General features: G+C 36.4%; 1 protein-coding gene and 1 pseudogene across 1 annotated transcript; both read right to left on the bottom strand.

Moving 5' to 3' along the window:
• Positions 1-281: 281 nt before the first annotated feature.
• On the bottom strand, positions 282-6,731 carry LOC132178044 (metacaspase-1-like). Its single transcript, XM_059590509.1, has 5 exons — positions 6,284-6,731; positions 5,379-5,709; positions 4,432-4,552; positions 1,030-1,224; positions 282-416 (listed from the first exon to the last, which is right to left on the bottom strand). The coding sequence occupies exons 1-5, from the start codon at positions 6,729-6,731 to the stop codon at positions 282-284; spliced, it is 1,230 nt and encodes a 409-aa protein (XP_059446492.1).
• Positions 6,732-7,764: 1,033 nt separating this feature from the next.
• LOC132179945 (uncharacterized) lies at positions 7,765-11,500 on the bottom strand (annotated as a pseudogene).
• Between the last annotated feature and the right edge of the window lie 216 nt (positions 11,501-11,716).

The raw sequence follows: 11,716 nt of genomic DNA, 5'->3' as shown, positions 1-11,716 counted from the left end.
GATTTGTTTTGGGTTTCGGTTTTGGCTCATTTGAAGCCAAATCTATCTTCCTCTATCAGATCTGCTCACCATCGCACCTCATCTCCTTCTTCATCAGCATTCTTGTTCCCCCGGGTCGCCTTCCGCTCCTCCGCCCGTGCGATTTCGCCGACTCCTTTGCAGATGTTGCTATTTTTTGGATTTGGATTATTATTTCTGCTTTCTAATTTGTATTTATGCCCATTTCAAAAAAAAAAAAAAAAAATTGTATTTATTCCTTGTGTTGCTTTTTATGGGCTTGTTTATGAGGATTCTTGTTGCCATATATCAGTTTGCTTCTCCGACAGATCCATCTCGGAAATCTTCAATGCCTTCCTTCCACCGGCATCCTTTTGGATGTCTTGTTCAATGCTTGCTCGTGGGTTACCTTTAGGTGTCTAAGAGTTTTGCTTATTTAACCGCTTTTAACAGCCCTTTCAGAGAAGCCCGGGTCATTTATGACCCATTGCCTACTATTTATGTGTACTTCTTGCACTATAATTTTCGTTTTTGGTGTATTGTAGGGGAGCCCACCCCTTATTTGGTGTTCTAATCCTTGTACCCACTCCCTTATTGGCTTAGAAAATAAATAAATAAATAAAACATTTTCAGTTTTTTTAAATGTTTGGTTGTGTTTGGAAAACTTGACAAATCCAAAACATTTTTCCTCAACCGAAAAATTCCCCATGTTTTTTGTAAAATAGTTTATAGTGTTTTTTAAAGTGCAAGTTAAAAACATTTTACATAAAAAAAAAAAATGTTTTAAATCGAAACAAACAAGCTTAACATTTATCCTTGTCATCAATAGAAAGCTCTTATACAAGAATTAGGATCCTCTCAATTTCATTTGAACTGGAGAATATCCACTTAGTTGTAGTGGAATGGTATTTTTGCCTCCGCAAAAAATGAAAAAACAAAAATACTCCTCCACTATAACTAACTAGATATTATCCACTTCGTTTGAAGTAGAGATGATCATATTCCCTAATACATATAGTAAGTAAAGAGTACCTGTGATAACTCCATGCATAATAATCTATTAACAAGAGATGCAATTGGGCCATTTAGACGTATTCCAGTTTTGGCCTCACGAATTGCATAGCGCATGCGATTTAACAAGCGACCATAAGTTAATCCTGGTTCATTTTGCACTGCTTGGATGAAGCTATAAGTCAAGGCACCCGTTGACACTTTACCTGAGAAAGCCTACACATAGTGTTAAGAATATTAATTAAATTTACTTTTTCTTATAAACTTACGCTTTTAAAAAAATTGGTGATTTAACACATAGAAGTCGGATACCAAACAAAAGTGATTGAAGGAATAAAAGGGTATATCTTTCGATGGACCGCTTGTATGTTTGCTTTCAATATCTTAGTGAATAGTGAATCATATCGTTCAATAACCATGAAAAAGGGGTGTTTGGTTCCATTATATAGATTCTCATGCGAAAAATACTGTTGAAAAAGAATACACGAACAAAAAACGATAAAAATAACACAAGGATCATAGCTTACCACTCGAAAGAAATTCACCCGAGAGATACAGAGTTAAAATCAATCACCGCTCAAGGAACATTACTATGAGATATATAGAGCAATCACAAAGCGTACCACTTAATGGAACATAGAGATTAAAATGAACAAAAACTCCATCTCAAAAGCTAGAGCCCAAAACATATATTCAAACTTAACTTCCTTTTTTCTTTTTTAACAATATTCAAACTTAACGTAAATTTCATTGACGCAGGACGGAAGGAGAATAATGAAAAATAGATAAAAAATAATAAAAAATTAAATAAACCACGTTGATCAGAGTCTCACTGGTCAACAATGGAGTTTTGGTAGAGTCTCACTGCAAAGAAGAAGAGCACAATTATGCCTCCAAGAAAACATATTTTTCATTAATCATAATCTGATCTCCATAGAGTAAACAGAGTATTTAAATAGACATTGTAAAATAAACCTTAACCATAATTTGACTGACTTTGAGCTAAGCCCATTATCTAATTATAAAATAACTCTAACCCTATTTTGACCGACTATGGACCAAGCTCATTATTAAATTGCAAAATACAAACTCTTAAAATATTAAACCTAAATACAATTAAAGACTAATTTATTCTTTTCTCATCCCGCATCACTCATAACAAGTCTAGAAAAGCCAAAACATGTCTTTAAATAGGTTACATTGTCGAATCTTACTCTAGTAATTTTATTGGAAGAAAATACCCTTAAAATTGTGAAAAAATAAAAAAATAACATATGAAAAAACGTCCTGGTGTTAACACAACTATTTTTGGTATTGATTTCAAGGCGGTCTCTTTTAGCTCTATTGACAGCCTACTAAAAACAGGCAGCAACTGAGATTAGTAAATTGAGCAAAGTTTCTCTATCATACTCTTGAACTTGAATTGCCAACTCTCAAGTAAGAATAAGAACCCTTATCTTTGGTAAACATTTCAAATGAAATAACATCTTTCAATTATGTGGCATAAAGGCAGTAGTTTTCTTAGGATCACTAATTGCACTCTTGCTTACATCTTTCCCGGTAGATGCTAATGCTAATATTTTTCTTAAAGATATGTTACACATCATTCTCCCAACCATATTTTTAATTATTTCTTTTGGAAATTTACTATTGGATTTGTGGATTCATATGTGGGTCTCACATATACAATAGTGAATTCACCCATCCACTGTATGGAGATAGGTGAAAGATGGGATGTAGAATGATTTTTATCTTTTTTTTCCTTATATTATTAATGGTGGATATTCTTTTTGAGAGTTATATGGAAAAATGAGACAAGGAAAAAAAATTGAAAAAAATAGAGGATAATGAGTCCATACATGAAGGATCGAGTTGGATAAAAGGCAAGTTGCTTGAGGTTAGAAATTTGAGCAACATGCAGAGAGTCGAAGTGGAACCAGAACATGGATGGGATTGACTCGTTTCAGAAAACGAAAAGAAAACCAGCGAAGGCTTTCTGAGATTTCCTTTTGAAATCATGATTGCAACAACTATTTATGTCATCGAAAGATTGCTTCACGCATGAAGTGACATGTTGAGCGTTGCACAGATGATGGGGTACTAAGGCATCCAACCGATGGTCTAGCCTGAAAGAAATTTGATTCATACTACCAAGATCCCCCGCAATGGCAGGCTTGGTTTAGTAATAGATGAATTTAATCCTTTCGGCAACATGAGTACTACCTAAAGTACTTGGCCGGTTATGTTGGTGCCGTGCAATTTTCCTTCTTAGATTTAATCCTTCCATGTTATCCGTGCAACCTTGATGTGGACGTAAATAATTTTGCTACATAAGGTGATACTTGTGGGTAGAGTACGAATGGCCATTTCGCATCTCTTTTTTTTATGGGTAATATTCGGTCTACGTAGTTAAAACTTGGAAGAAAATTTGGCTATATGGGGAATAGACGATTTTTGCTAATGGATCATAGCCGGAGAAAGTATAAGCGCTTGTTTGATGGTATGCAAGAAATGGATCGTTTGCCTACTTTGCCAACTAACAATGACATTATGACACAACTAAGGGAGTTGAATGTGTCGCTAAGCTATGGGAAAATGACAAAGGATTGCTCGGACGGTCCTGATGAGCTATGGATATTTTGTGTCACAATCTTGATGTGATCCACATAGAGACAAATGTGGTCAATAATATTATTGGCATGCGATTCAACATGGAACAAAATATGAAAGACAACTTAAATGCACTTTTGGACTTAAAAGAATGCATTTGAGAAGTGAACTTCACCAATTTTCCAAAGCTGCAAACAAGACACATTTCCCTACACAATGTCTAATAAGTAGAGAGATGACTTCTTGAAGGTTATAAGGAATGTAAAAGTTACAAATGGATATGGTTCAAACGTGTCATGTTGTATCAAACTTAAAGAACACAATATTATGGGTTTGAAGAGTCATGATAATCACATCTAATGCAACAACTCATGCCAATTGCAGTGCAGTGCAGTGATCCTTACCCAAAAAGGTGGAGGAATCTTTAATAGAGTTTTTTGGCATATATATGGAGATTTGTTCTAAAACACTATGATTATAAGATTCGTAGCAACTTGAGTCTTGAGTACCTTACATATTGTGCCAATTCGAAAGAATCTTCTGACCAATATTTTTCATAGTGATACTGTACCTTGTCATACATTTAGTTGGTGAAAGTAATTAAGCTTGGTAGACTCGTTCACTATCGGTAGATGTATCCCATTGAGAGGTACATATGACATAATTATTGTTTCAAACTTTTTAATATTAGATTTTTTTTTTTGCAAGCCTTTGGTATATGAGTAGTAATAATGTTCTAGACATTCAGATTATATATAGCTAGCTATATATCAAGATATGCAAAAAAATAATGTTCAAGTAGTAATTACTCACCGTTGTGTCCGCAGAGGTCTGGTGATCATCACAGGCACTGAAAGAGATTGCTAGCCCACCTCTTGTTCCTTTATAAACGCCTGACATACATCTTTGATCTTCCCATGTGTAGTATCCTTCCCTACTCCAACATAAGAATGGACTTCGATTCTTATAGTGTGTCTGGCATTGTGATTTCATAGATTAAAAGTGCAATTTTAAATTAAATTGCAAAAAATGTATCTTTTGGGAGTGTGATTTTAAATCAAATTGCATAGAATGTATATTTTGGGAATGCATTTTTCAAAATTTGCAATTAGAATCTACTTTTTTAAATTGCACGCAAGGGGGTGCGTCTTTAAAAAAACGCATGATTTTAAAGGATAAACTAAGATTTAATAGCAAAATTGAGATTTTAAACTCCAGACTACGTTTTTAAAAATCACTTTGTCAAATCACAATCCTAAAGTGTTCATATATTTGGTTTAAGTGGAAGTTCACATAAAAAAAAAAAAAAAAAACATAAACTTCAATATTTACACCCAGTGATTTGTCACGTTTTGCAATGTTAACCTCGAATTATCAAAAGTTGCAATGTGAATATATCATCTTTCAACCACTTTTAATTTCATCTTTACCATTAGGGTTTTGTTTTAAATCAAACGTCAAATTAGTAAAATGTCTCTTATACCCTTATAAAATTTATGGAAATACAAATTTACCCTTAATTAAAAAAATTAAAAAGTCAAAATCCACGGCTAGCCGTGAGTCAACAATGTTTAGTTTTTATTTTTTTTTCAAAAAAAAAAAAATAGAAACACGAGTAATTTTGATTATGTTCGCCTTCCCCGTTAATATTTAACGAAAAATCTTAACCAATGTGTGAAATTATTGCAAAACCCGAAACACATAAAAGTGAAATTTCTCAAAAAATAAAAAAAGTAGTCATCATAAAGCAAGTATCACACCTATTCATCCTGCACACGAATGGCAGATCAAGTACAGTTCCACTGTGGCAGGCATCCATGATGGCATGAAGCTTGGCACCATGGGGTAGTGGGCGAACGATGGTGGCATTAATTTCATCATCAACTATCATCCCCTCCGTCGTGTAATCAACAGGGCACAGTGTTTCGTCGTAGCCGTCAATCTCATCCATGTTGTGGTCGCGCTGCCTTGAGCCATGGCCGGAGAAGTGGAAGACCAACGAGTCACCTGACTGAATCCCCTGGACCAGCCATCTCATCGCCATTCGGATGTTATGTTTCGTCGGAATCCTAAATGAATCTGTCTCCTCCTCTGTATGTTGCCTCCAAAATTTAGGATCAAGGATATGAAATAATAATTTTGGAAGTTATTGTTAATTTCTCTTTATTATTGGAAGTTATTGTTAATTGGTCTTTATTATTTTTATTTAATTGAAATTTTTAAACTTAAGTTTTCTTCTGATTTTTTTTTTGTCTTTTGTTTCAGTTGTTTTCTAAACTTTTTACCAAAGATATTTTTGTCAACCAAATGATAATTTGGGGTTGGGACATTGCTCCTAATATTGAATGTTTGAAGGAGTCGTTATAAATTACTTAAATCCTATTTGAGATTGCGTCAAGTAGCTTAAAAATATACTTTTAGTACTTAAAAAGTTGAGTTAAACAAAAAATTTATCCATTTAAAAAATTAAAATTAAAATTAAAATTAAAAGTAGATCTTTAATACTTTATTTACTGAAAATGATCAAAATGCACTTTCAAACATGCTCTTGGTATTTAAAAAGACTATGTGAAGTGTATTAAAAAATCTCTTCATGTGAGAATAAATGTTAGAATATAATCTGCTTAAGCTGCTTTTAAAATAGGAGGTGAGTAATTAACAATACCTGTTAGGATGAGTATGGAATCATTGGGGAAACCCAACTTCTCCACCTGAAAGTAGCTCATGCACCTAACATCATTCACACTTCCTTTGAGCTTGAGCTTGTTCCCATGTCCATAATAGCTCACTCCACATAGAAGCGCTCGCTTCCTCCCATGGGAGTTAGGTGGCGTCAATGGCGGCGCGGGTCCCGGTGGCCTAGGATAATAGAAACCATTAATCGGCACGTTCGATGCCGGATAGCTATTGACAGAAGCAGCAGCCACCGCAGAATTCAAGAGGCTTTTAAACCGATTTGCTGCATTGTAAATTGAGTCGTGGACTTGAACCCAAGGGTCATTTGGTCGAACCGGGGTGATGGCTTGGCACGCAGCACACTGAACGGTTTGAGCCTCCGGTGGCACCAGTGGCTGCAACCCACACCAACTGCACATTTCACTTCTGCCTGCCATTGCTTTAATTTCTGTAGGCAAAAGCAGTGGTTTTGGAGGGTGGCATCGTTTTTGTAGGATCTTGGAAAAATTGTGTCACTTGCTGGGATGGTGGAGAATCAGATTCCATCTTTCCTTAATGGATAAAGTTTGTATAAAGAACAGCTGGGGTTTTGAACAGAGACCATGAAGGCATCAAACCAACCTATTTGATTTTGAAGAATATGGACCCAGATTCGATTTGAGAGGTGCACGAATCGAATCGGGTTTGAGGTAGCTCGGGCCAAGTCTCAAGTTATCTAAAATGTTTTGGAAAGGTGGAGAAATAGGATTGGATTCTGTCTACATGGGTCGAGTTATAAGAAACTATCTGAAGGGAACCATTGGCTTTAATCTTTAGCATCTTGCCATCTTCCATTGAAATCGCTGAGGATCCAATATGTCTCAGCTTTCACGGACTTGAAACAAATGGAACTATGGAAGTGTGAATATTAATACTGTATTGTATCCTTGAAGTTAATAGTCTCCATTCCCTTTTAACAAGGGGAAGCTCACTTAAATCTGAAACACTTCTATGAAATAAGTGTAATGAAACATACTCTTGCTTCTTTTATACATGCTACAGGGCCAACTGATGCAGATGACAATGATGGCTACACCCAACATCAACAGAGAGCTGCATTACCTGAATGAGGATGATGAAGACGATGACAATGAATATGAGGTGGACCTAGAGGGGAATAAAGAGAACCGAGGGTATCGGAATTCTTTATCTTTGTGCACTTTAAGGACCGATCCATTGGCATTTTGTTTGAACTCCGAGATGTTATGTTATGTTGGGGCATTTTGCTTGTCAAAATGTATAGGCTCCGTGGTGTATACGGTGTCATGTCATATGAGGTGGTTGAAGAACATGGCATAATGTTTTATTTTGAGAAGAGAAATAAAAAAGTGAAGGAAACAATTTTATCAAACAAATTCGAATTCTAGGGCCTAGTTCTCTAGAAGCAGCCCACCATCAACAGAAAACAACTTAGGTAAGAAGGAATAACAATTGAGATCAAAATTCATTTAATCTTCTGATTTGTGTGTCAAATTGATCAATAATACATAGGCTAAAATTCACAAAAACATGTCAACAAGGATGAAATAAAACATGAATGCACAATACCCAGCATGGCAGATGAACCATACATATATAGAGGTAAGTTGCACTGTTCCATGCCCAAATGGTCTCCAACCAATTCCAGAAGTAACCAACACTAATACCACCAAAACCTTCAAATACTCCTTTCAACACAAAAAAAGCAGCTGGTGGAAACCCAATAAACCCCAAAGTCAGATTACAAGCCACCCTTGAAAAATTCCTCAATCTTCTAGTTTTCACATCAAGCTTCAAAGGTTGAGCCATCAAACACATTGGGACTAATAGTAAAGCCCCAATTTCAGCTGTAGCAAAGTTAATGACTGACATGAGGCATAAACCAATACAGGCAGCTGAGATAGTCACTGATTTCAAGAGAGCCCAATCTCTGTTTTGAGATTGAGATGCATTGACATAGGAAAATGGAAAACCCAAAATCAAGTACAAGATTAGGAGGCTGAAGATGGAGAGTGAAACCCAGACTACAAAGCTGATTGTTGGAGTGCAACTGGGTATTTGGCAGACAAAATATGGGAGTAATGAAACAACAGCACCCCACAAGTGAACTACAAAAACTTTTTTTGCTGCATTCAGCCATTTACATGATCTGAAAGTGATGCCAAATTTCTCAGTAGCACTGGCTGGAGGAGTGGATTTGTCAAGGAGGTTGTTTACTGAACGTATAACTCCTTCAATTAACCTGCATCCACCAACAAGAAAACCTTCAGCCAAAATGACACAACAATAGTGAAACTTTTGAATTTTGATGTACGATCATGGGTACAATAAACCACCAATTATTGACTAAACAATGAGTAATTAAAGAGAGATTTCACCAAATAATACTACTTACGCATTAGTAGCAATTTTAAAACTAGAGGATATTCTAGAAACAAGAACAATGAAAGGTTTAAACATTAAGCAAGAACTAATACATGCTTGGAGAGAGCTTTCCATCGTTTCCGTGCTTGCAAAAAGTATTTTCTTGCCCCAACAATTAAATACAAGTTTGTATTTGTGTATCACATGAATTTCCACCCCCAAATGGACCGCGAACACCATGAGCAACAAGCGAGGCTGAACCTCATCAACATTTTCTATAATTTTATTATGAGGTTAGGGTACTTTACCGCAGTTCAGTACAAAACCATTCTTTTCCAGTTAAATATGCAATATTTCCAGATAAATTCTAACAAAGTAAGCAAAAATAGTAAAAAAGATACCACAAGCATGTAGGAAAGGGCCACGGCAATACACAGACAATCCAATAGGTACAACACCTATTAATGGAATCTTTTCCAAGTATTGATATGTGATACGTACCCGCAAAGAACAAAAAGGAAAAAAAAAAATGGTAATTTGAGAAGTATTCAACTCAAGACAACAAAGTCTTCTCCCAGCAGACTAGAGTCTTGGTGTCCAAAACATAGTCCTAATAATGGCAAGCTACTCATCCAAGTCCCTTGCCTACATGTCGAGTAAATCGGAAAGACAAGTTATAAATGTTACTCCAGAAAGATGTAAATGAGGACTGACCGGCCACCTCGCAGAAGGAAGTCGTTTTGCTTAACCTTGTCATTCGAAAATACCCCAGAAGAAATTTTCAGAGTAAGTGCATCTACCTGGTAATCACGGAAAGCACCATGGGGACCTGTGGGAACACCCAAACCCTAATGGGATGGAAAATGTGTAAGTATGAAAAATGACCATAGGGATCAGAGATAAATGAGAAGACATAAACACTTCAATATTTCTTACCATTCAATTTGAAACAATAAATAGCAATAGATTCCACCATTTCCCCAAAAAAAGGAGAAATTACATAGAATAAAGGAACAGACAGCAGAGTAAAATACCTGGTAATACAATGAACTTGCAAGTGTAGCAATGCCTCAACATAATCTGCTGCTGAGATACCAAACTTCCACTGTGGGTTTAAGCTTCTAGCCACATGTCCTAGTGACTCGAGTATTTCACCCAAAATCTTCAGCCATTTGCAGTTAAGTAAAGACCACATCTTCTCCACCTTTGTCTGCAAACCCTGCCTATGAACAGCTAAAAAGTTTACAATATTGATAAGGTCTAGATTCGGCATCTGCCCATTGGATGCCTCAGCATAGATGCTAAGACTGTTCTCAAATTGTTCACTTCTATCTGCAACCTTAATGACAAGGGCTGCAGCCATAGTCCCAGCACGTCCAAAACCATCATATATTTTTCTTTCCATGAAAGAGCCGTCTTTCAGTTTATTAAGAATATTGCTTCCATGACACATTTCAGCATTTAGAGCCCCTAACCCATTAAAGACAGGCATGTGATGGTCGCTTAGCCAAGCATCAACTGCAGCATTTTCTCCATATTTTGAATTCCATATAATATCCTTGGCCAGCCAAGTAACTCGGCTCAGCAAGGAAAACACCGAGTATGCAATGCCCAGAGATAAAGCCTCACCCTGACCAATCTTTACATAATTGTAAGGCGTCACCAAGACAATAGCTTCTTTCACATCACCACGTGGTGCTCTTATTATTCCAACTGTGTTGAGACCATGCAATGAACAACTGACGTTCTCCCGAATTGTCCCAGATCCAGGGTAAGAAAGAAAGTGCAGCGGATGGAACTGATTCGACTGAGGGTAAAACCTGTGATAACTAACTTTCGCACCCAAGTCAGACATATATTCTGCTATTAGTCTTTGACTTTCTGCAAGGTGACCATATAGCATAATAATACATAAATTCCCATGTTTCATATGCAAATAAAAAGGTGTTTATAGGTGCCAAGTCCTAAGTTGAATCCTTAATTAGATAGAACTGGCGATTCTGGAGCTTAAGCATTTAGATTGAAATGGCCTTAATCTTTCCAACAATCGAATTCATCACGACCCCGCTTGGCTTACTTAGAACATCCTACTAATCCAAATATCTAATCTACTCAGTTCAGCAAAATCTTTTTGAGGCGTTTCGTCGTGAGGGTCTAAATAATATAACCCACCAATATTAAACCTCCTTCAATATTGGTTGAAATTTAACAAAAAAATATATATTTCAAAATTAATTGTAGCATTGAAATTCACATTAAATAAATAAAAAAGCTACAATTTGAAGTAAGCGCGTACATGCCACCGCCCACAGGTTTCAAATCCAGACTGGTTAAATCCTTCACCAATCTATTTGCCTCCGACACTTCCTGACCAGAGAGCATGGAATTCGCAGAGCCTGTGGAAAATGAAAATGAAAATTCTTAGCTAAAATTTAGTTAATGAAAGAAAAAGAAAAAAAAGAACAAAAAAAAAGGAACTGGCATGAGGGCATTCTCGGAAATGTAGGTGTTCTTGGCGAGAACTGGCAGTAGTAGAAGAGTCAAAATCCCTGCTGTGCAGCAAACCACACTGAAACAATTGAATGGAGAAAGCGATTGATTGATTCAACTCAATGATAAGCGAGTGAATGAATCAAATTAGTGAGTGATTAAGAGAATTACCTTAAGAGGAGGCTGTGTGCGATGAGGAAGATCCCAAGGCGCACGATTGGCCGTGGCCTCGGTTTGGGGGCCTCGGCCTCCGCCATTACTGAATTCGGAGGTTGTGTCAATGGAAGTTGGAAGTTAGAAACCCTTCTGTCATGTCAAAGCAACAGCGGATTGAATCGTGCTGGAAGACGCTGAATACCAAGGAAATGAATTAATTAATTATGGGCCTACGATTAACTTGTTCATGGGCCGGAGTAGATTCCGACTCAATGTTATGGTTAATTTTCTTTTCTTTCTTTAAATATTCAAAGGATATTTCTATGGGTTATTTAAATACGTAATCTTTCGGGCAATCTGCGAACTTAACTCTCGAATACAATACAAAATTAGC

Source organism: Corylus avellana, chromosome ca4, assembly GCF_901000735.1.
Source record: "Corylus avellana chromosome ca4, CavTom2PMs-1.0".
Lineage (NCBI taxonomy): Eukaryota > Viridiplantae > Streptophyta > Magnoliopsida > Fagales > Betulaceae > Corylus > Corylus avellana.
This window is presented reverse-complemented; position numbering and strand designations above follow the sequence as displayed.

Coding starts and splice junctions, on each gene's coding strand:
- LOC132178044 (XM_059590509.1), bottom strand. CDS start 6,731: ATGGCAGGCAGAAGTGAAATGTGCAGTTGGTGTGGGTTGCAGCCACTG. Junction 5,710..6,283: donor TTCCATACTCATCCTAACAG/GTATTGTTAATT, acceptor GGCAACATACAG/AGGAGGAGACAGATTCATTT. Junction 4,553..5,378: donor TTCGTGTGCAGGATGAATAG/GTGTGATACTTG, acceptor ATGTTGGAGTAG/GGAAGGATACTACACATGGG.